The sequence below is a fragment of the Acanthisitta chloris genome, unplaced genomic scaffold (genome assembly GCF_000695815.1).
Source record: "Acanthisitta chloris isolate BGI_N310 unplaced genomic scaffold, ASM69581v1 scaffold8206, whole genome shotgun sequence".
NCBI lineage: Eukaryota > Metazoa > Chordata > Aves > Passeriformes > Acanthisittidae > Acanthisitta > Acanthisitta chloris.
Window position 1 is genome coordinate 1 of NW_008676493.1, and position 27,259 is coordinate 27,259.

Sequence of the window (27,259 nt, forward strand, 5' to 3'; positions counted from 1 at the left end):
TCGGGCTGTGCCTTGCGGCCGTGCCCGCAGCGCGCTGGGTGTCCCCGCCGGTGCTGCCCGTAATCCAGGGGGTTTGGGTTTGTCCGCCCCGTCACGGGCCCCGCGATTGATCCCTCCCCGGTGGGAGAGGGGAATCGGAGCGGCTCCGTCCGACGGGCAGGTGATGGAGATCCGTGGGGAGGCAGTAGCAGCCGCTCAGATTTAGTCCCCGGTAATAGGTTTTCGCCGGGAGAAAAAGATGGAGTAAGGATTTCTAGGGTTCGTGCAAAGCGCTGGCGATGCCTGGAAGGTGCTGTGCTGTGGCTGGTTGTTCCTAGCTGGCAGACAGCTCTGCCGTAGCGCGAAGGGCTGTTCGGCGCTAGCAGCACTGCTAGTGCCTAATTAGGACGGGACAGCGCTGTGTTGGGTGTCTGTGTTTGGGGGTTAAAACAGATACTGTAGCAGAGATTTGAAACGCTAAGTTAAAGCATAGTAAAAGACGTGTGGAGTGCAGGAATCTTGCGTCATCTCACTCAGGAGTTTCTGCGTAATCACTGCTCCAGAATGTCATTCTGTCCATGCTCCAAACATTTCCATGTTTGCTGAGCAGAAGTGCTTAGCCTCATCTGACTTAGTCTTCTACCCTCATACTGCGTTTCCAGCCCCCAAATCAAGCAATGTAACGAAGTTATTCATGCAGTGTTGCAGTAGCTGTTTTTTTTTTTTTTCTACTATCAGAACCTGATGGCAGAGCCTTTGTGCATTTGTGGACAGATATGAAAGTAAATAGCAGAAGCAGTTTTACTGAAGCCTTAAGATCTGCCGGTTTTGAATCTGGGGTTTTTGAAGCGTGTAGAGGTTAAAAAAAAAAAATCCCCTAAACCAGGTGTATTAGGTTAGCATCATTTTAGGAAGAATAAGGAATGACTTTATTTTTTGTTTTCCACCAGGTAAATTGTGCTGTCACTCTGCTGCTGAGAAAGGTAAATCTGCAAACAGTAGAATTAACTTTTATTTGTATTTACTTTTAAATGCATTTATTTAAAATTCAGTCTGAGTTAACATAAATACAAATTCTTGTATTTTTACAGTAGAAGTGACTTCCATATCTTCATTAGCTATACATAAAAATTTCACTACAAGTTCTAATCACATTAAGCCAATTTATAAGATGGTTACTGGCAGACTTTGTAAGGAAATGTTTCACATCAGAGATCATAATCTCCTTCAAAACTTACCTTATCAGAACTTACTGATAAAGACTTTTTCTTTCACAGAAGTGCAGAAAGAGAATCGGACTAATTCCACGGGAGCCTGATCACGGGTTTAGGTGCTTCTGTTTGCACAGCAGCCAGCACCATGGGTAGACAGAACATTGCTGACAGAACTGAGGACATTATTTTCCTGTGAGAAGGGTTATCATGAGTCACAGGTTTTCTGGAAATCAGCATCGAAGTTGACAGGCAGTATGCAGGCACTGTGTGGATAAAGGAACTGTGTCTTGATTCTGAAAACTGAAAGGCTACTGGTTGTAAGAAATGGGCTGAAAAGAAAGAGATTTCCTATAAAAGCTGCAGTAGTCATCTGATGAGCTTAAGGCTGTGTTTTTCAGCAAGATTACTGTTAATTCACTTACTTCACATGAAGGGAAAATAGAGATATGGTTTGTTTATGTAACTCTTGGAGGCTGTGCTTGAGGTGTTTAGGTGACCAAAGTGTCAACATTGCTTTACACACTAGTGGAAATTACTTGGATCAATTCAAAGCCCTTTCTTTAGGGTGGTGTCCTGTTGTTGTAAGATTTGTGATCTTAGAGGACTGTTTGCCAAATGAAAGTTGGGAACGCAGGGAAAAGGCAGTTGACCGGAAAAACTGTCCTAGCAGCAGCTGGACATTTCCAGATCCAGCCTTTCTTAAGCATCTCTCTCTTATCAAGTCAGACATGTATGCTGGCTATCTAATGGGAAGTGGTCAAAGTGCCTCCATCAGGAAAGATGGGTTTTAAGAGTAGATAGTTCTGGCAAGAGCCACCCAGTTCTGGACATGCTTCTTCCACAGATTGTGCAAACTGTGCAGCAGCCTCTCTGTGTGTACATGCTGTGGTTCTGCATGTGTAGGTCTGACACTGTGAGCTGTCACTGTGCCTTTTTCCTGACATAGTCTCCAAAGAAAAGTTAACTTTTCTGCCAGAAAGACTAGGCAGAGCTGATCAAATCTTTTCATACTTTGTGGGTCTGCCAAGGCTCTAAGATGATCCTGCAGTGAATTTTCAGTTCTTCCACATAGTCTCGCTCTGCATTCATTTAGGATCACATCTGACAGATCTTTGATTCTTTCCTTTCAGAGAAAGGCATTTTATAGACTTGTGGTAAGCTGGTCGGCTGAGCTGCTTTCTCTTTTAATATGACTGAAGACATATAGCATGTGGTGGGGAACTTTCTCTTCTCAACTGCATGTTAAGAACTCATTTAACACAACCCCAAACTCAGTCTTTTAAATTGCCCACTTGCACTCAGAGGCTTTCTTTAAAACAAGCAGAAATATGGGGGTGAGATGGTTGGTTTTAGGTTACTTGTTTTTGTTTTGTGGGGTATTTGTTTTGGTTTGTGTTGGTTTAACTTTTTAAGTAGTAGTTGGAAAAAACCAATGAAAAACCTGTACCCATTGCACATGGGAATTTAATGGTTGAATCTGCTTTAAGTGCTGCTTGGAGAACCTTGGGGAGCTGAGTGTTTTTTAATCATGTTTCATCAGTACATTGTGGTATGTCTAGGGTTTTTTCCCCCCTTTCTGGTGCTAATTTGATTTAATTATAGTATAGGAAAAGACAGGTAAGTGAGATTATATGTCAATTAATGCAAATGGGGAAGGTTTTTTTCTATTCTAAATCATCCATGACAAAATGTATCTGATTTGCTAATACAGTTCAAATGTTTCCTGGTGTTTGTTGTTTGTTGAGGGTTTTTTTCCCCCCTGGGTTTTCTCCATCATTCACAACTTTGTCTCTTCAGAGGTGAGAAACATGAGTATCTGGATATCCACATACCATGTGGGAGACTTGAATCCCTTGTGGAGGGACAGCCTGAGGGACTTGATAGCTTAAGTCATCTTTCCTGAGCTGGCCTTGAGTTTTTCTGTTGTGAGCCTGTTGGCAGGCAAAGTGCTGGATGGGCGGTACCTCTCCATCCTGAGGACTCCAGATCCACGTTAATGTAGTCAGGGGTGTGAACTCATCATGAAAGACAGTCCCATCAGACTGTTTCCAGGTCAAGGCTTATCATTCCTTAGTGTATTTTGTCTGAAGACACTTCAGTCTCCACTGTGTGATGTGGCAGTGACTGTTTCCATGTGACAGATGCCTGTCTGCTAGGACCTGCCCTGAAATTATTCATAATGTTCCATGGCCCAGTGAACAGCTGGCAGCAACACAGCTTCCATTGATATGTCCTGGGTTCCAATGAATGGTCTCTAAGAGCTAAGCATCATGTGAAAGGATCTCCAGCAATTATCTGAATCACTTATTTTTTTATTTTTTTCATGTAAATACAATTAATGTTATAGTTGGAGAAATGAACAGTTATACTGAATAAACATGGAAAAAAGTTTCTTAGGAGACAGATACTGAGCCCTGAGGGATCAGTTTGCATGAAATTCAGTGCCATATTCCAGTAAGTCAAACTCAGTTAAGATTTCTAAGCAGATTGTTAAAAGATACTGATTTTCTCTTCTTGCCTGATATTTCAGGAGTTAGCTATAGCTGAAACTGGATATTGGGAATGAGGTCCATGGTATCATGGCACTTTAGAAAAGTTTTCAACAACTTGGTCTGAATCGTAGTTGGGCTGTAGGCAACAGAATGGGCAGGTTTTATGGATGTTATAAACACAGCATATCTTCAGTGCAGTCATCAGTATGTTGTTTGTCTTAGTCATCTGTAGAAATGACAAGATAGATAAGGCAGTTGCCACACAAAGCCACCTGCCATTGTTTGGTGGCAACAATGACAACTTACAATTCCAGCTCAACATGAGAGTATAATTATCTGAAACTGCAGAAAAATTCTGCTTACTCCTTCATATCCACTCAAACTGCTGATGTATAATAATTCAGCAGTCCTTAAGCTGGTAAATTATAAGGTATTATTCTTGCTCCAAATGTCACAGGCAGTGACAGGAGTGGCTTATTCCTGAAAGGTAAGTTTTTGGAAGAAACAGTGTCCTGACACTTAATGTTTGGTTCTGTCTTTCCTATTCTGGAGTTTTTCTGTGTGATTACAGCCCTTCCTATAGGAGCTGATATGCTGACACAACTTCCTTTACTTTGTGCTAGCTCCATTAAAAAGGATTAAAACCCCCCAACTTCCAAATAAATATGTATATGTAAATACAATGTGTTTTTCATACTGTGAGAAAAGTATCACCTGCAAGAGTGAATCTTAGCGACCAGTACATCTAGTCTTGGAAAGACCCATGCTACGTGTTAGGTTAGTCTTCACTGTACAGGGGTGCTTTGGAGGTGAGCTGGCTACTCTCTCTCACCCTCCTTTGAGTGGCTGCAGATGTGTGGTTTGGACTGGGGAACTGAAGACTGATTTAGATACTGCTTGGTTGGTTTAGTGGTACTTTAGACATGTTGCTTTGTGACCATATTGTATTGTATGGCTTGGGGGTTTCCAGCTTTTATTTCAGAGAAATCCATGCTAAAGTAGACTACTCTACCTCTTACACTTATTCCATACGTAGCAACAATGATTTACTTCCAGGATCTCTTTAAACCTGTGATTATATATGGCCAGATTGTTTGCTTTTAGAGCAAATGTGTTTATCAAACAGTGAACTTGCTCGGGAAGCTCACCAGTGAGGACCCTTCTTCTAGTCCTCTCAAGAAAGTAGAAGGAGCCATTTCTGCATGGGTTCAAACCTCCCCTCCTGCTCTGCTGTTCTGAATTTGTCTCAGACTCAATTCTCAGCGTGCCTTGTGCAAACACTTAACCATTGTGAAAAAGAGACAAAAATGCTACTCTTTCATGTGGTACAGGTTCACATTTGCTCTCCACTAGCATAACAGGTTGCACAAATAGCATGAGGCTCTTGCAGCCTGCACTTCCCCCCAGCCCCAGCAGTTAGGGCTGTATCTTGTGCAGAACTGTGGCATGGCCTCTTCCCACCCTCTCTGGCCTTGCAGGCACAGAGAGCTTTTGTGGCACTCTGACCTTCCAACTCCCCAGCAATTCTCTGTCTGTGCATCCTTGCGCCTACATCACCCAGGATTCGACTCAGTAATAATGGGCTAATTGCCAGTAAGTGGAAACTAGAGAACCACATAAGCAGAGACCAAGAGAATAGTATTAATCTGAAAAGGTTTTTATCTGTAAAATACTTGGTAGTGAGACTTGCTCTGTATTTGAGACTTACTAATTACCAGCTATTATAGAACAAAACAACCAGAGGGAGCTGAAAGACTTGGTTGTCCTTTTCAGAATTGCTCTCATTTAGATTTGAAAGCTGACAGAAAACTCTTGTAACTAGTAGCAGCTTGGTGCTAAAGAAAGATATGACCAGAAATTGTACTGTAAGTTAAATGGTCTCCAAAACAAACAAAAAACCACAAGCAAGAAAAGTTTCTGGTAGTGATACAACTGTTGACTTTGCATTTTTATTTTTTTTGTCTGATGTCCTCTCATCTACTTCTTTCAAACTTCTTCATTAGGATATTTTTTTTCTCTCGTTTGTGGAGTAAATAAAGAGAGATGATATTGAAAGCAGTTCTGCTGCTAGGCTGTGCTCTGGGCATCAGCACGTTCCCCATGGAAGAACCTGAAGATGGAGGCAAGCACTGGGTGGTGATTGTTGCAGGTTCCAATGGCTGGTACAACTATCGACATCAGGTAAGGACCTGAAATTTGTTTTGCTTACAACTTTGTCCAGTCTTTCACCTTTTGAAAAGCTGACATTAACTGGAGGAGCAGTGTTCTTCCTCTAATCATGCTTCTGCATCCTGGGAGACCTGTGTCATTTAGGCTAAATACTCCATTGCTGGACTAGAGATCTGACCCCAACTTGCAGGTGTACAAATGATGTCTAGAGTTAAACCTCATTTTGAGACACATGCATGTTTATTTCCATTTCTTTTCCTTAAGTTAGAAAAAGCTCCCTTTCTTCTCTGCAGTTAAAAAGTCTATGAAGGCTGCAAGTGCACCATATGTTTTGAGGGGTGGAGGACATGCAGAAGAGGCATTTTTTTAACCTGAATCAGTTTGCTGACTGTGTTCAGCATAGCCTCAGAGCTGTGTTGACCCAACAAGGATATGGTGCACCAGGGTGCAGGGATCAAAGTGAATGGCAGAAAGAGGAGAAAGGGGAAAAGGAATTCCAGAGTTTGACCCTGCTAAGAAAGCTAGTGTTTTGTGGAACTGTGGTCTGAGTGTGTGTGTCAGTATGGACAGGATTAAATCCAAGTGACTTAATTCTGATTAAGTTCAAGACTTATAATCAGCAGTCAGGAGACTGCAGCAGCATTTTCCCTTTGGGGAATTCTTGGGCAATCCCTTAAACAGATTAATCTATTCTTAAGTGCAGTCTTTGGCTCTGAACTTCCAAGTACCTCTTGCTTTCCTGGAGAACAGGGCCAATTTACTTCTGATTGATGGACACATTTATATATTTCTAAATGTTAGAAAAATAGTTTACTTGACTGTTGTTGGTTCAGGTGAACTCAAATGGAGATTTAAACACTAGTGTACAAACCCAGCACTTTTAAAACTCAATGACGTTAAATGTACTGGCTGCAGCCGATTTGCTGAACACTGGAACTTTTAAAGTATTCATTATTTTTAACTGCCTGTAAAATCACAAGAGGCTTCATTGTCTCTATTTGTGTTGGTATTTGTTTGAGGAAGAAATGAACCTTCTAAGTGTTGGGCACCCAGGGTTTTGTATTTGTTTCTCTTTCCCCTCAGCTCACAGTTTGTAACTTTCAGCACAGTGATGAGCTTGTAACTAAATGAACCAGACTGACAATCTTGTTGCATCTCAAGAAGAATCTGTTACTTGCCAGTGCTAGCTCAGCACTTTGACCAGTGGTTTTTAGGGATTTTTGCCAGGTCCTTACACTGATAATCACAGATGGAATATTGCAGCCTTAATAATATACTATTCCTATTTCAAACAAATCTTAAAGAAAAGAGTTTTAAAGTTGAAATTGGAAAACAATTATGAAAATACCAATGGTGTACTCGATCCCTGCCTGTCTTGGGGTGTATAAATATAATTACTGAGTTGTGCTCTGGTTGTTGCTATTGCTGTATAACCAGTCTAGCTGGCTCACTTCCACTCTAGGAGGGGTTAATATCACAACATCCATTCTTTAAATAAAGCTGCATTTTTGAAGCTGTGGCTCATGAGAGCTCCTTTGCTCAGCTGCCCAGGCACAGTTTTTATCTTTGTCAGTGAGCCTTCAATGGCAAGTATATCTACCAGATGTGATGGAGTTATGAGGAATAGAAGATCCAAGCTTACATATTTGTATCCAACAGGAAGTCATTTGAACGTGCCAGTTTGACAGAAGCATATAAACCTTTGAGTGTCGTCATGCTTTGCAGACAGGTACAAAGTAATTCCTTTTCAAGGTTAGAAAAATGAGAACAGGATTTCTTTAAATACGATGATCTTTGAGGTCTTTTCCAACCCGGTTGACTCTATGATTCTGTGAACTTACAATGCAAAATATCTGCTATATCAGATTATTCTGAATTTAAATACTAGAAGTTTCTGTATTTTAAACTGCCACTTGCTTCAGGTACCATATCAACATTTGGGAAAAAAATTGGAACACCACTAATAATCCTATCAAAGTTGCAAAATCAGTATCATAAAATAAGAGTCTGTGTGAAGGATCCTTCAGAATGGGGCTGAGCTCCTACTTGCCTGTCCTGGGTAAGATACTGTGCCTCTAACTTGTTATGAAAAGAATCAATTCCCACAAGATACACAGCACATCAGCAGCCTGTGCTGTTCTGCGTAGTGACCTTTTGTGGCCAATCTTAAGAGCCTGGTGGGAGTGAGCACCTGTGGTGAAAGAGTGACATGTGGTGAGACAGACCTAATGGGAAATGCACTTGTGTGTGCCATGAAGTGTCATCTGAGAGTGACATATGGTGAGACAGACCTAGCAGTTAGTCATGGGAAATACACTTGTGTGTGCCATGAAGTGTCATCTGGACAAGGGTGCCTTGGATATCAGAAATTTAGAGAAATTTGTTCCCAGCAAAACCAGCAGAACAATAGACTTTTGGATGAGTTATGCAGAGGAGGAAAGGTACTACAGAAATCTGAGGAGTTACAACAGATCTTTGGAAACATTATGCAGACTGATCACCATGTCTTTGTGTGTTAGTGTTCCCTACCTTCCAGTGGTGGAAGCAAAAGCATTGTAAGTAATTAAATTACTTGCTCAAGTCACTTGCAGTGGAACCAGGAGTAGAACTTGGTCTTTTACTTCTGTGCTTCATCCACTATGAAACTGATTCCATAGTGAACACACAGAAACACATGTTATTGTTCAATAGAACAATATCTGTACTGACAGAAACCAAAGCAGCACTCCAGGTTTGCAGATTTGTGTAATTCTTTGCTTTCCAAGGGAGAAACTGCAGAAGAAAATATGTTGTACTCTTAATTCACTTTCCTCCTGCCATCACCTTTCTTCCCCAGAACTTCTCTGACCTAGCCTGTGTACAAGTGGATTTGTAGATGTGAATGCTCCTGTAAGTAGTTGCTCAATGTGACTTTTTCTATTACTGGACTGGTTGCTATTCCCTACATGCAACTAAGCACTCATACTGTCTCTTTGTAATTTGAGACCTCAGCAGACACTTCTCTGGGTTTCAGTTGCTCCCTTCAGCTGTTCAGGGTACAGTTAGCACATGATGTTGCATGTTTGTATTACATTTATATTCTGTGAGCTCCAGCTGTTTTGCATGCTGCCTGTACACAGCATGGTCAAAACATTCTCTGTTGCCTGTCACAGTACTTACCTGGTGGTAGTATGTCTTCATCTGACTAAACCATAAAAGCAGAAGAAATAGATTATGCTTTCAAAAATGTGCCTCGTTTCATACATGAAAAGCTGAGCAGAAAATATTCCATCCCTGTATGCTGTACAGATCCCAGGAACAGTAAGTTTGTAAAGACTTCACAGACTCTGGAAGCACTGAGTTTGCATGTGTAGCCTCAAGGGAATCTGAAACTCTGTTTAACAGGTAGCTCAGCTGTCAGCAGTCAGGATCCACTATCAGTGGTGCAAACCCAGTGCAGACAAGCTAAGGGAAAAACCACCCTTTGCACTTTGTATGAGCGAGATTCACACCTTGCAGGGACTTGTTTCCTCTGTGATGCTTGAACTGGGGCTGTTTACTAATCAGGATGATCTAAACTTGTCTTATGTGCTTATATTATCAAGTTCCTATAATAAATTTTAAGTGTTTTGAGTAGTATGGAGCCCAAAGTGATAGGATTACTGTCATTGCAGAGCTAGCTTTATGCTTGTGGCTTCTCTGTTCTTTGGTGTGTTTATCCTTATCTTAGTTGTTTCGATTAGAGCTGCTTGGACTGAGGAAGGATGATCAGCCTGCTCCTCTGTTCCTCAGGAGTTACTCTGACTTCTCTATATCAGCTCTTTTGTTACAGTTTGGCTGCTATTCAAGAGTACTTTTCCCATTCCTTGGGAAAGTGCCTCAGCTGTCTACTGTGCAAAGTGCTAGATGAAATAGCCCTGGAAAGCTTACTGGCATAGGTGAGCAAATACAGCACCAAATGCTTCTGATAGATTTAGAGAATGAGTCAACAAACTAGTCTGCCTCTGATCATACCAGCTATTTCAAACCTCAAGCTGGCTTCATACCAGATCAGAGAGAGAGAGGGACAGACCATTACTTTCTGGATACTCCAAAAGACATAGTCCATCATAATGCCTGATGTGAAACACAGTCTTGATAAAAAAGATGTGGTACATACTAAAGGAAAAAAATAGCTGAAGAAGTCTGGCAAAATAAGAATTAAAAAATTAGGATTTGCATACATGGGTCTGTTTTCAGTTGTTATATTTAGTCTTATGCTTACTGAGCTGTATGGACCAGGGACTATATTTATTTGGGGATTTAGACACTACCAACCAGAGCAATATCTTATTCCAGGACAGTCTTAAATTCTGCAGTCTTACAGGTAACATACATTAAGGATGTCTTGGCTGCCTGGCTTCAATTCACATTTCTTCACTGTGCTTACAAAGTTGAAACTGAACTTATAGGAAACCTTTTCTTAAGTTCTTGATAGTTATAGTTTTTGGCAGATTCATGGATGTATATTTAAGCAAGGGAATGAACCATGGCTGGCATTTCAGACACGCTCTTCTATCATGCTTATATAGTAGAGTTCATTCCTTTTGGGCTGTGGCATTTCAGCATACCTGTAGTAGGAACAGTGCCACTTTGCAATGGAGTTCATTACACATACTCTTCAGCTGTGAGCCTAGCAGTCATAAGACAAGAAGTAACTAATTTCACAGAAATCCAAGCATTTCCCTTTAGGAACTATTTATGCATGCTTGTGTCATAAACAACTTGATTCTTCCAAAATTCCCCCAGGCAGTCAGTCTGCTTCAAAGCTGTGTCACTCTGATGCGTAAACAGCTGTATGGCAGAGGAAAATAGGGGTGTGGTTTTGGATTTTCTTAATCTTTTAGAATTTCCCCAAAATGTACATTCATACTTTCACATTCTAGGAGTTAATGGTTTAAGCAGACCTTCCACAGAAATTTGCTGATGTAGTAACAGGTTTAGACTAACCAGGGGATGAAAGGTCTGAACCATCCCATTAACAGTGTCTGTTTTGGAGCTGGCCCATAAGGTCAGTTGTGCAGTAGAAGCTGTGCAGCTTTACCTGCTCTTCCATTATGTGTAGGGCAGCTGTTGTCCACCCCAAATCATGGTCACAAAAGTGTGATTTGCATTTAGTGACTATTTATCCTATAAATGTTCACAGCATTCATTTGACATACTGAATGAACCAGAATAATGCTAAGAAGAGATCTGGAACAACTGAACAGATGCCTCTTTTAAATTGGTTTGCAGGTACAGATATGCCCAAAATATTTCTGAAAGAAACAGGCAGTAAGAAATAGCAGTATTTGAGAGGCAGTTAGACATCAACAGGAAACACTCTAGATTCACATACGCCTCCCCACTCCAGCAGCAGACTCTTTCTATTCTGGTTTTAGAGAGATTTATGGGTTTTTAATGTGTATGGAGAAAACAAGGAGAAGCATGTGACCGATATCAGAGGTCAGCTAATTCTATGGAATAAACCCAACTGCTTACTCAGAACTTCCCTTTTTTAGCCCATGGAGTTTTAGCAAAACATGTTTTCACTGCTCTAGCCTTTGTTGGTGATATCAGTGTGCTACCAGCAGGTATAGCTCCCTTAGCAAAAGCCTTAAAGGGTTGAGACAACTCCCAAACAGGAATGAGTTAAGGTTGAGAGGAATTGATTACATTGATCTGTCTGCCTCCACAGTAGGAAATTTAACTCATATTTACCACTGATATCTACGTTACTGCTTACTAAGGCAGGATATACTGAGCAAACAGTCAATGAATCAGAAAGGAGAGATAAAAAATGCTAATAATATGCGTTTGCAGAGCTCAATTAATTTTGGATACTTTGGTATTATTTAAATACACCTCTGAAGTCCCTATCGGCCACCCACACGTCTGTGGGAGCACAGACACTTGCTGGTTGATACTATATCACTATGGTATGCCTAAGCATTTCTGTGTGTTGGCAGACTATAACTGTTTCTCTCAGCATAACAGTGATGTAGTCTATTCTGAGAGTGAGAGAGGATCAATGATCTACTCATCAATTAATGTAGAGAAGCCCTCATTAGTGTTTTCTTCTACTGCTTGGGTTGCTTCTGAAAATCAAATGTATGCATGGTCAAACCTGTGCTCATATTACATGCAATACCTTTATAACTTTTTAACCTCTACATTTTGACTTGTTGAGGCAGCAGCTGGTATAATGACATACAAGGAAATGGGAAACTAAACAGTGGAGATTATCTGGAATAGGTGGAAATGGACCTGCTGTTGTAAGAGCAGTTTGACATTCAGTCAAACTGCTCTTATTCATGTTGGTCACATGAAGCAATTTTATTGTGGGAGAGTTCATTAGCGTTGAAAGTGCCTCACCCTTTCCAGAGTCTTGCCCAACTATCTTTCCTTTCAGCTGCACTTAAAAAACCAAGGATTAGAAAGTTACAGGATTTTACAGTGTCCTTTCAGTTAAACTAGTCAAAGTCACTAGTATTCTTCAGTCATCTGAATGTACACTGGTCCACTTAAACCATTTCAGTTTGATTTCCAAACTAGTAAATTAGATTAGTTCAACAGAAGTAAACTTTGCAGCTTGCTTTTTGCCTGCATTTGGAGTGTGCATTTGTTAGATGAGAATTTTTCTATTAAACCTGCACAGCTTTTTCTAGCATGTGGTAGGTTGTAGTTCTTGAGTTCAGGAAAGATTGTTAATGTCCCATTAGGTCATTCACAGACTGCAAGTGTAAAAGAAGCAAAGTATTTGGGCTGGGGTTACTAAGAATTTAGCATTCTGATAGTTTTGCATTTACTGTAATATCACTTTAATGGGTATTTTTATTTCTGCTTCACAGGAAGATAGTTCTGTAAAGAAAATCTGCTTATTCATATCCTGTACAAGTCAGAAGAGCCTGAATAGAAATTATGCAATTCTTTTTACCACTGAAATCTGTTTTCTTCTGAAGTTCTTACTCAGTAGAGTAAGAAATACATAATTAAAAAGAAAATTTTCCTTAGCCAAAATTCTCATCTCTTAAACCAAAATTTAACAAAATCTTTGCAGAGATGAGATTACTAAGCCATGCTTGCTTTAAGCCAAGAACAGTCTTCAGTGCATGATCATGCAGGCTTGGTACAGAACTAATTGAAATTGGGGAAAATCCAACTCTTCTTCTACATCTTGGCACACTTTGGGTTTGTCTGTCAATGCACAAGGTTTTCTTTTAGATTTTCTCAGAGTGCAGAACATTGCTGAGAACCTTTTGGTAGATTTTGTTATCTGTACTGAGTCTGAAGTAATTTAAGGTTTCTGTTTAAATAAGAGATCAACATAGGTAATGAGAGAGATATAGTCTCCATTATTATTGCAACTACTCTTAATTAGGGAAAGAAAGATGAGGGTTAACCTGTGCATTTCAGCCTTCTGTCAATCCTTAATCTCTTATATTTGAATGTAGTTTATTTTGGACAATAGCCTTGCAAAGCTATTTTTCTTTTGGTCTCAAAGGTAAAATCTCTGCTAAAGCTAGTAATGAAAATCTGCTTAATTTCAGGCAGATGTGTGCCATGCGTACCAGATTGTACACCGAAACGGGATTCCAGATGAGCATGCATTTCAGCCTTCTGTCAATCCTTAATCTCTTATATTTGAATGTAGTTTATTTTGGACAATAGCCTTGCAAAGCTATTTTTCTTTTGGTCTCAAAGGTAAAATCTCTGCTAAAGCTAGTAATGAAAATCTGCTTAATTTCAGGCAGATGTGTGCCATGCGTACCAGATTGTACACCGAAACGGGATTCCAGATGAGCAGATCATTGTCATGATGTATGATGACATTGCTGATAATGAGGAGTAAGTGATGAATGTGCACTAGTAACAAACTGTATGGTTACTACAAACATGCCATAGTCACCAGTGTGTTCTGACTCTGTAGTAGTTTTGTAAGAAAAGCCTTTCAAACCACCTGTGATATGCATGGAGACATTTTATTCATCAGCACAATGATTGTCCTTGGAAATGTGCTCATGAGCTCTGAGCCTTACTCCACAGCTCAGCATCAGCACTGAGGACTGCAGTGCTTCTTTACCAGGACTAAGGGATCTTAACTCCCAGGAGTAACAGCAGATAGATAGCGTGAACTCACAAACACAGGGAAGCTCTGTGTAGGACTGCAGGACTCTTTTGAAAGGATGTTATCAGATTAATTCCCAGCATGTGCATTCAATGAGTGGTCTCTTAGATCAACTGACTTGATCTGAGGTGGGATATTTGAAGGTACTCTTGAGGGTAGGGACACCTGAGACAAGCATATGTAAGTGACTGAAGTGAAAAGGCCTTTGTATTCTGAGGTCACCTAACAGCACATAGTGCAAGTCTCCACACTCTCTCCCAGGTGAGCTGGCCAGTCAGGACAGTTTCAATGGTTTCCTAGTTGTTCTGTGGTCATTGTATGGCATGTGGCTAATTATTCATATTTGTTCCATTTACCTTTCAGAAATCCAACAAAAGGCATTGTCATCAATAGACCTAATGGCTCAGATGTGTATGCTGGAGTGCCCAAGGATTATACAAAGGAGGTAGGAATGAAATTCATCTCCCAAGGGAAGGTTCAGCATTAGCCAATGTTCTGAATAAATCTTTTTAACCTGTAGCTTACACTCCAAATTGCACATAGTATAAAGCCTCCAGCTTATTCAACTGCATGGTTTGGCATGAAGTTTGGTGTGATGAATATAAACAGTAGATGTTTTGAAGTGAAGCAGTGGTCATAGAAGTGAACCTTTACACTGTTTCTATGCTGACACATGAATAAAAGTAAGAAAGGTCTTGTGTTCACAAAGGTCGTAACTCAGTCTGAAAAACACCTCTGTAAGACTAATTGTTTTGTTAAATCAGAACAGTAATGCAGTCGCTCAGTGATTTCTTGATTCAGTAGCCCAGTGAGCCATCAGTGGCTGATGCATTAGATAATGATGGATGGAAAGGGATGACTAGCAAAACTTGCCTTCCATGCATGGATTTGGACTTTCAGCAGCCATCTTTCTAAATGAAGATTCTGTTGGTTTTATGATCATGTTTCACTTTAATCCTCTCAAATCTTTAGGATGTCACTCCAAAGAATTTCCTTGCTGTTCTCAGAGGGGATGTGGAAGCCATGAAGGGGATAGGATCAGGAAAAGTAGTGAAAAGGTAAGAGAAGCTTAATTCAGAAAATAATTGCATGTGTAGTTGTATATTGACACTGATTTCAGCAAAAGACTAGAGTAAATTAAGCAACTTGAGAATCCAGCAAGACTGTTGATGGCAATTCCAGGTCATTCACGTTAGAAATACTGTGATTCTGATTTCTTAAACTCTTCATCACAAGGAAGCAGCTGCTGATGTTTGACTGGTGTGGAGTCCAGTATAGACTGAGGTATAAAAACTCTAGAGCGTACTATCAACTATATTATGGTATTATTTAGACTGTTGTCTTTTGCAAGAGTGGCTATTCAAAGAGAGTTTGTTATGGTTCAGAGACCTCTAGAAAGGGTTTGCAAAGGCTTGGCTTAATTTACATTAATTTTTCTTAAACTGTCTTCATCTGACAGTTTAATTTTAAAGGCAAAACAATGAAACAGAACAGAAGAATTCAACCCTGGCATTAAGGAGAATAAAAAAAAAGCAGGACAATAGTCAAATAAGCTATTGATCTCAATTTTTTAAACTTCATCCTGAAAAGAAAATAGATAGAAAATGATTAACGCAAGGCTTATAGGCAAAAAGTTAATAAATTGCTGCACATTACTTGATTGTGCTCTTCGAGTATTTGGAATGAGTGGAAAGGTACTTCTGAACACACCTCACCTGTGAAAGCTTGATGTTCCAATTCAAATAAAGGAGTAGCCATCAGAGGGCCAAAGAATCTTATGTACTTGGGAAGACAACTTGAACCCACATGTAGGAGTCCTAGTTATTTACATTTCACCTTGGTCAGATTTTTGCACTTAAGATCAAGAGCAGGAGCCAGAAAAGTAACACCCAGCCCTTCATTATTAGGCTCCGTTGTGTGACTTTTCAAGTGGCCTGACTTCTGCTGCTGGGTGGGACAAGAACTCAATTATTCTCTGCCCGTAAGGCTGCCAGATGGACTTCCAGGTTGTCCCCCTAGCCAGCAGGTTATTGGCCGGGCAGAAGGCTGGACAGTGTCCCCTTGAGCTACTGCACTTGTACCTCCTTGCTGTCAGGAAAGAACAAAAGCAAACAGGAGTTTCTGGACTCTGGTACAGAGGAACAGAGGAGGTCCTGGGGACTCCTCCCAGTGCATTCACATGTTGTGTAGTTCATTGTCCCTGAATACAGTTTAAAAGCAAAATCCCTTTGCAGATCTGGCTGCTAGGGCAAGACCACACTATCACCCAAACGTGTTTGATTTAGAGTGCAGTAAGGCTGTGGGGCAAACAGTGTACTATATGGATGTGAGGGATCTTCTCAGCATGCTCAACTGACTGCAGAGCCACATGCCAGGCTGTCCTTGCTGGGTCAGTGTGTACACACATAAAACCTTCATGGAGGTGTAGGCTTACACTCATTTATGATCTGTATGCCTAATTGTGGCCGTACAGACCACAATAATAGTACATACACATACCTAAGGACCTTAGCAAAGAAGATTTTACGATTTGTCCCTCTGTTATTGGTGCCTTCATATACCTTAGTTATAAAAACATTTCTTTTTTACCAGCTTGCTACAAATGCCCACAGTATAAGAAATTCCTCAGATAAACATTAAAAAACTGTGCTTCTACCATATACCTGTTCACCAGCCCCTGCCTCACATTAGTTTACAGCTTGAAGTGTGAAGTGTAGTTGCTATATTCTCCATGTGTGAGGGACTAGCCTATACTCCTGTTTTCATTCCTTTAGCAGGCACTCATCTCTTCTCATAAACACTCAAAGTAGTATGCTTGGGAGCAAAAAAAAATACTACCAAGAGGAGGAGATGCTTCAGCTGTGTCATTTTCTGATATTGACATGTCTTGACACAGAAACAAATGATTGGTGTCATGATTAAGATTGGGTTGGTGTAGTTAGAAGTAATTTATTTCCATTTTTTCATTACAGTGGTCCCAAGGATCATGTGTTTGTTTATTTCACTGACCATGGAGCTCCAGGACTTCTGGCTTTTCCTGATGATGATGTAAGCCTTTTTGGGATTACCCTGTCCTAAAAAACATCCTTTTAGCACATCCTCAAGTAATAAATGTAAACCACAGAATTATTTAATGCAATGCTATATTGAGTGGGGAGCCAGAAAAAGGGCAATAGTCTCATCACTGCAGTTTGGATTTTTTCCAGTTAAAATCTGAAGGATTTAGTGGAAATTAAGTTATGTAATTTCATATTTCATTGGACTTTTGTCCATGCAGACTGTTAGACAGGTATGACTTGGCTTTCTGGTGCACTATACTTACCCTCTGGGACCATTACTTATCTTTTTCTGGAATGGTAAATACTAGAATGTTGTACTTCAGGAGGGCAAAGCACTGGATCAGTGTATTGGGAAAACAGTGTACATATTCACAACAGTTAGTATTTATTCTTAAGTGAATTGCGTGTCTGTTGAACATAAGTGGTTTTAATACAAGCCTTCTTATTTTACAGCTTCATGTGAAGGACTTGAATAAGACTATTTGGTACATGTATCATCACAAAAAATACCGGAAGGTAAACAAGCAGATCAGAAGTTGTGAGGTTAAAAGAGCAGCTGGCATGGAAGAAAGAGAGATACACTTTCATTTTGAGAGTTGTTCAAAGCAGGATGAAGGTGTTGCATCCAGTGAAATTTAGATTAGGATTTTGCACTTAAAATTATTAATCTTCTCCAGATTTTCTCTTTCCATATTTAGTTTGCTGTATATTTGCAGTCAGTGTTTGTATGTAGTGTATTGCTGTCTGATAGTGCTATATATTCTGACTAGAAAAATAACATCTAACTACTGCACCCCCATAAGCTGTACCTGAGTCTTTCTTCCTGTGCTTTGTTGACTTCAGACTGCACTGTTACTGCAGGAAGTTTCTACATACCTCATGTTTCTCTTACAGTTACTAACATAGCTAAGAGACTGTACCTTTTGTTGGAAAATTCTCTGCATTTATTTCATCACATGTACTGTTAAGCAGAAAAATTAACATTTAGAACATTTTACTAGTGCTTTGAAGCAACTCTTTGTGGTAACCTGTCTGCTGTGGCTGTCTGTATTTAGGAACACGTAAGCAGCCATCAGTTCCAGAAATACCACTACAGTAATGATACACTGCTGTGCCTAAAGAGAGACTGTGTATTTAATCTGTGCTTTGTACATTAGTCAGGAGATCCCTGAGGATTCTGTAGAGATTATTAGCACCTTTTCATTAGGATTCTTTCCCTTTTCCACATAGTTTAGTTTCCAAAAATGAAAAATTGTCTTTTGTTTTGTAGCATAGCTGCAAAAGCTGCTACTATCCTTTTGTTTCAGGAATAGCAGTAAAGGCCAACTAGCTACAGCTGAAAAGCACAAAGACTTTATCCATTTCCTCATGGAATTTCTTAAGGGCTCTGATTTATTTATGTATGTTATAGATGGTGTTCTACATTGAAGCATGTGAGTCTGGATCTATGATGAACCATTTGGCTGATAATATCAATGGTGAGCAATCAGTTAACTTACTGGACTTATATGTCACAACTTGTCACAGACTTAAACAGGTATTGACTGTGTCAAGAATAGGTTCAAGACAATTCTATGTAGAGTCTTAGCAGGGGAGCACAAGAATTTGAGAAAGTAATACTTTCCATTTACAGGCAGTTCCCTTTAAAGAGTTAATGGAGTCTTATAAAAGACTAACAAGGCTTTCAGTTTCTTGCAAATGAGAAGTTGAAAAGTATTTCTTTTCAGGAACTATGTGGTTGCCCTTCACTGCTGGGAGTTAGGTGGACATTTCTCAGCCTCAGCTCTGTAGCAGCAGGTGTGAAGTTCCTGCTCTCAGTTTCATTGAGTAGCAAAGGCACGTGTGAGACATTATTGCCAGGCAATTTTGCTGCACATTTGCACAATGACCCAGGATGTAGAACTCATTTTTTCAGAGTTTCTAAGCTCTCTGCTGCAGAGCTGGAAGCTCAGCCTTGATTAGGATGAGGGATCACAGTCTTTTGAAACTCCTGTTCCATGGCAGGGTGACCCAGGGCTCTTTCTTGTAGTTTAGAAGGTGTGATTCCAGCAAAAACCAACCATGTGCTAATCCATGGCACCCTGACTCGTTGGCCCTGGATCATGCAGCCTGGCACCCATCTAGGCTTCTTATAGCCCTGTCAAAGATTGACAGAAAGTTTCATATTGATGTTTTGTTTAAAATAAAATCTCAGTAAATCAGCATTTTTCAAAGTTTGTTCTATCAGAAATTTCCCATCTGAGGACTGAGTTTTACAACCGGCTCTGCCACAGACTCACAAAAGCAGAAAACTGACCATTTATGTGTTACAGTACAAAGATGTCTTTGGCAGTTTCAGTGGTGAGCTACAAAGTGTAACTGGGTACTCAGTAAGAGTTTTAAAGGGTGCTGAGAGGAGCATTTTACTACACAGACAAGATTCAAGACACTCTTTGACTTTTTTAGGTCCATTCTGAGCAGAAACAACACTGTAGCCCTAGAAAATCATGTGTAACACTTTCCTATTTTGAAATGTGGACTTTTTACACAACTATGCTATGTGTTGACTTTAGCAAAAAAGCCAAAATAGCTTCTGTTTTAATACTTTAAGATGCGTTTGCAGTATTTCTGTTGTGTTAGAGATGACTTGCTGGGAACACTGTACTTAGGGCAGATGATGTAGATTTGTTTTGCTTTTCTCTCAGTGTTATCTAAGAAAATACATACTTGGAAGGTGTCCTTCCTGGAATAAAAGATGGTTCAGGGGATTTACTTTAAGTTTAGGGAAAATCCTCATTGTTACAATAAAAAAAAAGAATGTGTAGATAGTTGTCAGTGCACAGTGTTCTCAGGCAGTTCTTTGAATAGTAGATTTTTTCCCTTTTTTCCTTCTTTCAACACCCCAGACCACCCATTTGGAAGCAAGGAAGAAGCTCTTATAGCAGCACTGAGGTTGCCTGAACAGAATGATTAACAGACTTCTTTCCTTGCTGCTCTTTATAAGTAAATGTTTGAAAGCCAAAGTAATTAGACAAATATATCATGTGTAGCTAAGTGTTAAATCATGGAGGGGGGAGGGGAGTTTAAAAAACAAAGTGAAGAGGAAAAAAAAACCCTTTCTGTTTGTCTTACAGTTTATGCGACAACAGCTGCCAATCCCAAAGAGTCATCTTATGCATGTTACTATGATGATGAAAGGCAGACTTATCTTGGGGACTGGTACAGTGTGAATTGGATGGAAGATTCAGATATGGTAAGTTCCTTAGATGAGTTTTCTTCAGTTTCATGTATGAAAAAAATCACTAGGCTTTTTAAAAATAGCTCTTTCACAGCATTTGTGAAAATATTTGGTTTTATGTGAGACTGAAATTAACAAATTCAGTTGGTAAAAGTATTTATCTACTACTCAGAACCATGTCTGAAACTAACTTTCAGATCTATTGTCTTTTTTTCTATTTATAAGATAGAAACTATCTAACTTCTAGTTCCAAATTCAGTCAATCTCAGTTTGCTAATCTGAGACCACATCTCCAAATGTGTTAAAGAAATTGGGCAGGGTAAGTAAGTTTTATGTCTGCTTCAAAGGTGCTTAAGTACTGAGCTGTGGCTAGCCCATTGGTTAGCATAATGGAGAATAGTATCTCACGGAGTGATCAGAGTTGGAAGGGACCCTTGAGGGTCATCTAGTCCAACTCCTGGCCCTGCACAGGATATCCCCAAGAATCTCACCATGTCCCTGAGAGCATTGTCCAAATGCCCCTTGAACTGTCTGGTTTAGTGCTGTGAGCACTGCCTTGGGGAGCTCTTCCAGGGTCCAAACTCCCTCTGGGAGAAGAACTGTTTTCTAATATCTAACCTAAACCTCCCTTGGTGCAACTTCAGACCATTGCCTCAGGTCCTGTCACTGGTTGTCAGAGAGAAGAGGTCAGTGCTGTCCCTCCACTTCCCCTCATGAGGAAGCTGTACACAGTGATGAGGTCTCCCCTCAGTCTCCTCCAGGCTGAACAGACCAAGTGACCTCAGCCACTTGTTGTATGGCTTCCCCTTAAGGCCCTTTACCATCTTTGTTGTCTCCTTTGGATGTTCTCCAGTAGCTTAATATCTTTCTTATATTATGGTGCCCAAGACTGCACACAATATTGATTATATTAATTATTATTGATGAAACAGATCTGGGATTTGTATGCTAACCTATTGTCCATTTACTGGGAGATTATGAAATCACTAGAGCAATATGAAAATCTGCTGTCAAATCTTTCTGATTTTTAGTTATGCCTTTCAGAGGTTGTATAACTCTTGCCCTATACTCCCTTCTACATCCTTGTGGTGAAGACCCTTTTCAGGTTTCCTTGCATTTTTAGAATAGCCGAATTTAAGAATCTGTGACCTCATGCGAGTTTCTTCATACAGGAGGATCTGAGAAAAGAAACACTCCACAAACAGTTTCAGCTGGTGAAGAAACGCACCAACACCAGCCATGTGATGCAATATGGAAACAGAGTATGTATTTGAGTGAGCTTCCTGCTCAGAGAGATCTTACAGCTTTTTGTGCCCTCTGCTTTCATACCTTAAAACAAACCCAAACAAAAAACAACTGGCAGCTGGCAGGGTTGATTTAGAAAATGAAGCTGTGTATCTTTGAAGACCACTTAGCATTTAAGAGATGATGATCCTGATGCTAAGGGGAAATTAGCCTTGCTGAGTCAGGATACAAGTTGTCCTCCAAGCTCCACCAGAGAATTGACACTTGACTTCAGTCAATTATAACAAGGTTATTTACCACTTCTAGGCACACTGTGGTTCTTAATGAAATGTTAAAAAGTACAACGATCCCTCAAATAGGAAGAGCTAAGAGGTGGTACAATATTTATAATAGCCCATTTATTCAACAGATGAAATATTTGTAAAAAAAATAAAAATGGGAGGTTAATTAACCAAGAATTGGGAAGTTAATTAACCAGGCAGTTTTTTCCCCACAGTGAGTTCTGGAAATAAAAGTTTCCTGATTTTTGGCAGGGACCTCATTGTATTAAAAATCCCAATGTGTGCACACACACTTAGAACCCTATGATCTCCTTTATTTTCTCTAATAAAGCAAGTTTAGAGAGCTAGGTTTGCATGGCAAAGCAAAGACAGACCATCTACTGGAGGTGACTGACAGTTTCCATCTGTTTACTTTTTATCCTTCAGAGCATCTCCTCCATGAAAGTGATGCAGTTTCAGGGCATGGGGAAGAAAGCTATGCCCATTTCTCTGCCACCTGTAGACCACTATGACCTGACACCTAGTCCTGATGTGCCCTTTGCAATCATGAAGCGAAAGCTGATGGCTACCAATGACATTTATGAGGTTAGGAAGATTGCTGCACAGATGAAAGCGTACCTGGAGGTAAGCAAAAAAAAAAAAAAAAAGAAAATTGAATTACACATCAAGTCAGATTAATTTCCATCCTAAGCAATGGCAGAAGTAAAACCTCTGAAGACAACAAAATTACTCTTCAGACTGGTAACCTCTAGCTGATGGTGTATTCTTCCTTTGCAGTTCAGGGTTCTGTTCCACCTGGCACATTCAGTAGTGATTATCTAGGCAAGAGTAAGCAAATGCATAAGTCAGTGTTACAGCTTTTATTGCCAGGAAATTCCTCACCTGCATCCATAGGGATTCTTATTGGAAGACTTAATCTTTGGTATTAGAGAAACTCTTGTCTCAGTAGAATTAAAGTACCATAGTATGTTAGGGGGTTGGAATGGACCTTACAGATCATCTAGTCCCAACCCCCTGCCCTGGGCAGGGACACCTCCCACCAGAGCAGGTTGCTCAAGGCTCCATCCAGCCTGGTTGTAAACACTGCCAGGGTTGGGCATCTACTATCTCCCTGGGCAACCTGTGCCAGTGTCTCACCAGCCTCACAAGAAAAACCTTTTTCCTAATATCTAATCTAAATTTCCCCTCTTTCAGTTTATACCCATTACCCCTTGTCCTGTCACTGCAGTTCCTAACAAAGAGTCCCTCTCCAGCTGCCTTGTAGCCCCTTCAGATACTGGAAAGCTGCTATGAGGTCTCCATGCAACTTTCTCTTCTCAAGGCTGAACAGCTCCAATTTCCTCAGCCTGTCTTCATAGGAAGATGCTCCAGTCCTCTTATCTGCTTTGTGGCCTCCCCAATCAAATGGCTCCTGCAGAATGGAAAGGCTGCTAAAAGTAAATGGCAAAATTGAGTTCTTTATAGAGCCCAAAAGCTGTGGGAGGTTTTAAAGAACGAAGTTGCATTCAAAGTCTTCAAATTAGATTTAGAAAAAGCATGTTTTAAGTTCTTGATGGTTTATGTACAGGTGAAAGAATTTATCCAAGAATCCATGAGGAAGATAGTCACCATAGTAACAGGATCAACAGAACAGACCAATCAAATTCTGTCAGACAGATTGACCATCAGCAATTATGACTGTTACCAGTCAGCAGTGGACCACTTCAAAGCTCGTTGCTTCAACTGGCACTTAGCTGTGGTAAGTCAAGCCTTAGATAGAACCTGATAAACATACCAGAAAAACTAGCACAGTAGTCATAGGTACATCTGCAAAAATCAGCTTTATTAAAAAACTAGCTTGGGGCAGTCATACAGCTTAGTGTGGGAGAAAGGATAGGTAATGCTTTGAGAAGCATGAAACCACTTCCAGTACACCTGTAGGTAAGCAAGAAGACAACTAAAAACAAACTCAAAAATAAGGGATTATTTTTACTAGTTAGTGCTGTCACTTCATCACCTCCCTCCCCAGAAATCCCAATGTGAAATAAGTCATGTTGTATTTCTGCTTGAAGCATCTGTACTGGCAAAACAAACACAAGCACTACCACTGTGAGTTCATAATCTTGGCACATATAGATTTCTGTATTGATTGTGTGGTGCATAGTTCCTTGCAATAGCCTTGCTGCTATTTCCACGGCCTTGTTGAATTCCTAAGAACCACTTTTCAGTTTAGGGGTTTTATTACTGTTTGCTCTTCCCAGGATTCCCAGTTGAGGATCACATCCTGTTGTTAGACAGGATTGTTAGACTGTTTAGACAAGCATAAGAGAGCCCTGATGTCAGGCAAGATATCCCCTTTAGTGGTTTTTTTTTGTTTTGTTTTGTGGGATTTTAGGAATTTAATGGGTTAGATGGTTTGCCTAAGAGGCACAGCTGAATTTACCTAATGAAGTTCAAAGAGCACAGTGCACAGAACAAAGATCCATTTAGCCCAGTACTAGATCATCAAGACCATCGATTGAACACCTAGAATATTAATAGCATCTCTAAATTACTTCCACAGTTTAGTTTGGATAAACATTACTTGTTCTTCATCCCTGAAATGGTTAACAATGTTTGTTTATTTCAGTATGAGTATGCACTGAGACAGCTGTATGCCTTGGTGAACCTTTGTGAAGGAGGATACCCCATCGACAGGTAATGAGGTTCCCAGATAGACTGTGGAGTTTTATCTGTGGCTAAAAAAGCTAACAGGCACATGAAGCCTCATCCGAAGTGTCTCCCTTTTTCTGTTCTGTTGGACATTTGTCAGTAAAGTTCTCACTCCAAAGTTAGAAATGTTTATTTTGGAAAACATCTCATTATTAGTCTCCTCCCACTCATAATGATCCATGTCCCCCATAACCCTTTAATTTTCTTGTTGAGCCTCAAGGGAAATTATAGCCAGTCAGATGATCCTACTGCACCACACACCAAAAATTAGCGTGACTGGTGCAAGGGTGTTGCCCTGTAATTCCTGAATGATCTTACACTGAAGCAAGGTTGGGAGCTGCTGTATTTTCTGTGCTGCCCCCTCAGCTGCTGGCTCAGAACACCACAGCACTGCTGGGTTCTGGTGACAAAAGGGAGCATGGTGCCAGGGCCTCTCATCTGTGAGTGTGTTGTAGGAAAGCAGGGAAGTGACCACAAGGCTGACCCTTGTGGTGGTGTGGTAGGGCCAAGGGGAGCATGGTGCTGAAATTCTGCCGTGGGAGATAGTGGTAGAAGATGAGATCCTAGCTTGTGAGTCATGCAAGAGAAAGAGAAAGGAGAGGGGTAGGGAATGTGAGGGTGGGCTGGTAGTTTAGATGTGAAACCCAGAAGGTGAAGAACTGCTGCCCCCCACTCCTGGTGTCAGCCTGCTGCAGTCAGTTTGGGAAACAGTGTGAGAGCAGAGCACCTGGAAACTTACTCATGATTGTTCTCTGTTGCAGAATACACCTGGCCATGAATCAAGTGTGCCTCGGCTATTGATGGCAGCAACAGACCTTACTATAACTCTTACTACAAGTGATAACTTTTCATAACTGTAATAATCCAGACTTTACATGCATGCAACCTGAAGAGAGTCAACCACTGTACTGGGACTGTGCTGGGAGCTGAGGTGCCTGACCATAAGCAAAGCAGCACTTGGCAGTGCTCTCCCCTGCACCCCCACCCACTGACAGCCTGCTGCTCTGAGAGAGGCATTTTGGCAGATCACCTGGAGCTTTCAAGATGGATGATTTGGTTTCAAAGCACAATGCTCTTAATCTCTGGTTGAACACTACAGGCCACCTCTGTGATTGCTAAATCCATGCTAAATTTAAACATTGAGTCATTAATCATGGATTTTTATACTACTTCTAACTGTTAGCTTTGTAAAAAAAGTTAATGAATTCCATTACAGTGACTAATTTGCAGGTTGGTTAAAGAGTGAAGAAACCAAAGCTTGTTCTTTAAGCTTTAACTCCTTAACAGTTTAAAGAAATGAGTTGCATTTGAAAACTGTTTGATGTGAACAGCACAGTTAAGCTGTGAACAGTAAAAATCCTTGTGGGTAGAAAGCACAGTTTCCAAAGAACACAAGTATCTAATGCTGTAAATTTAGCACCAGTATGCTATAATTAACTGTGTATACACACAAACCTGTGGGAAGTCATAGAGTACAGGAATTTCCTGTGAATAAAAATAAAATTGACAGCTTCATCCACCTCCAGGGCAACACAATGTTAGACATCATGTATCTTGAAAATGAAGAGCTAATTAATTCCATTAGAAGGTTAATCTGTACCTGTAAGACTTTCATAAGATAGGTCATCTCAAAAAAAACCCAACCCAGCTCTGCAACCAGACCAACAAAAACCAAAATAAACCCCAAACCTCCAAACTAAAAGCAACAACAACAGAATATATCAAAAGCCCCAGATCACAATTGAAGGCACCATTCCTTAGAGATGATTCAGTAAATCACAAGCAGGGGCAAAATTAGAGCTTGTGACCTGATTCACAAAAGTTTCAGGTTGTCCATACCTTTTTCCATGTGGAGACAGGATACAGAAATACTTCAGAGTTCTCTGCAAAAAAGGTGTGTTAAAATAATCAAAATTACCTCAGCTCCATGGGGAAAAAAACAAACTTTTGACGAAAACTAAAAGCATCTCCAGGATGGAGAGAATTTTGTGTAGCTCCACACAGAGGGGTTGGATTGTAGGGGGTGTAACTGAAACTACTTTCATATAAGGAAGAGCCAGATAAAGCCAGAAACGTGAATGCTCCAGCTGTCTGCTGAGTGAGAGACACACAGCTAGTGTCCAGATGGATGAGAAAAGGTAAAACTGTGTGGAATTAGGCTTTACTGAATTAATAAATGTAAGTTTGCACCTTGGGGGTTGTTGAAAGTTCACATATGTGCTACTTTTGTGTTACTTCTTGTTTCTTTTCAGCTGTAAAGCTTTTTTTCTTTGAAGAAATCTAAAATTAAGACTCTGAAATTTGTAGCTGCTTGAATATGTTGCAGGTGTTTCCCTGATGCCAGGGGGAAGGGCTTCCCACACAGGACAGCTTTCACTCAGTCTGACTGCTGTAATGACAGAGTGTACTGAGAGCCCCCAAACACTTTGAAAGGACAGGAGAAATTCCTCTTTCAAAGCCCTGTTTGAATATATACATTGAATCTGCTAAGTTTTACTCATCTCTGCTTTTGGAAGTTTTCTCTGCCCTAGAAATCCATGCTTCTTCTCAAACACTTAGCATCATTGGTTCATAGGTTTAGCAAATTTTTCACCCTTTAGGAATACTCCTTTTTCTTCTGAGTTATTCAGAAGAGGCTTTTATTTTGGATTTTCATATCTATAATGCACAAGTAAAAAAAAATCCCTCCAGGTTTCTGGTAGATGGTGTCACTTCACAGCCAAGAGTCTTCAGCCATACAGTCGACCTCAAAAAGTAACTACCAGATGAAAAATCAGCTGCTAGCAC

General features: G+C 40.3%; 1 protein-coding gene across 1 annotated transcript; it reads left to right on the forward strand.

Annotated features, from left to right (window-relative positions):
• The first annotated feature begins 5,694 nt into the window (after positions 1-5,694).
• On the forward strand, positions 5,695-25,991 carry LGMN (legumain). The gene is made up of 13 exons (XM_009076167.1): positions 5,695-5,866; positions 13,602-13,699; positions 14,343-14,424; positions 14,952-15,037; positions 16,952-17,027; positions 17,492-17,554; positions 18,450-18,516; positions 20,152-20,270; positions 21,428-21,517; positions 22,208-22,405; positions 23,349-23,519; positions 24,390-24,457; positions 25,234-25,991. The coding sequence occupies exons 1-13, from the start codon at positions 5,729-5,731 to the stop codon at positions 25,271-25,273; spliced, it is 1,296 nt and encodes a 431-aa protein (XP_009074415.1). The 5' UTR covers positions 5,695-5,728; the 3' UTR covers positions 25,274-25,991.
• The last annotated feature ends 1,268 nt before the right edge of the window (positions 25,992-27,259 follow it).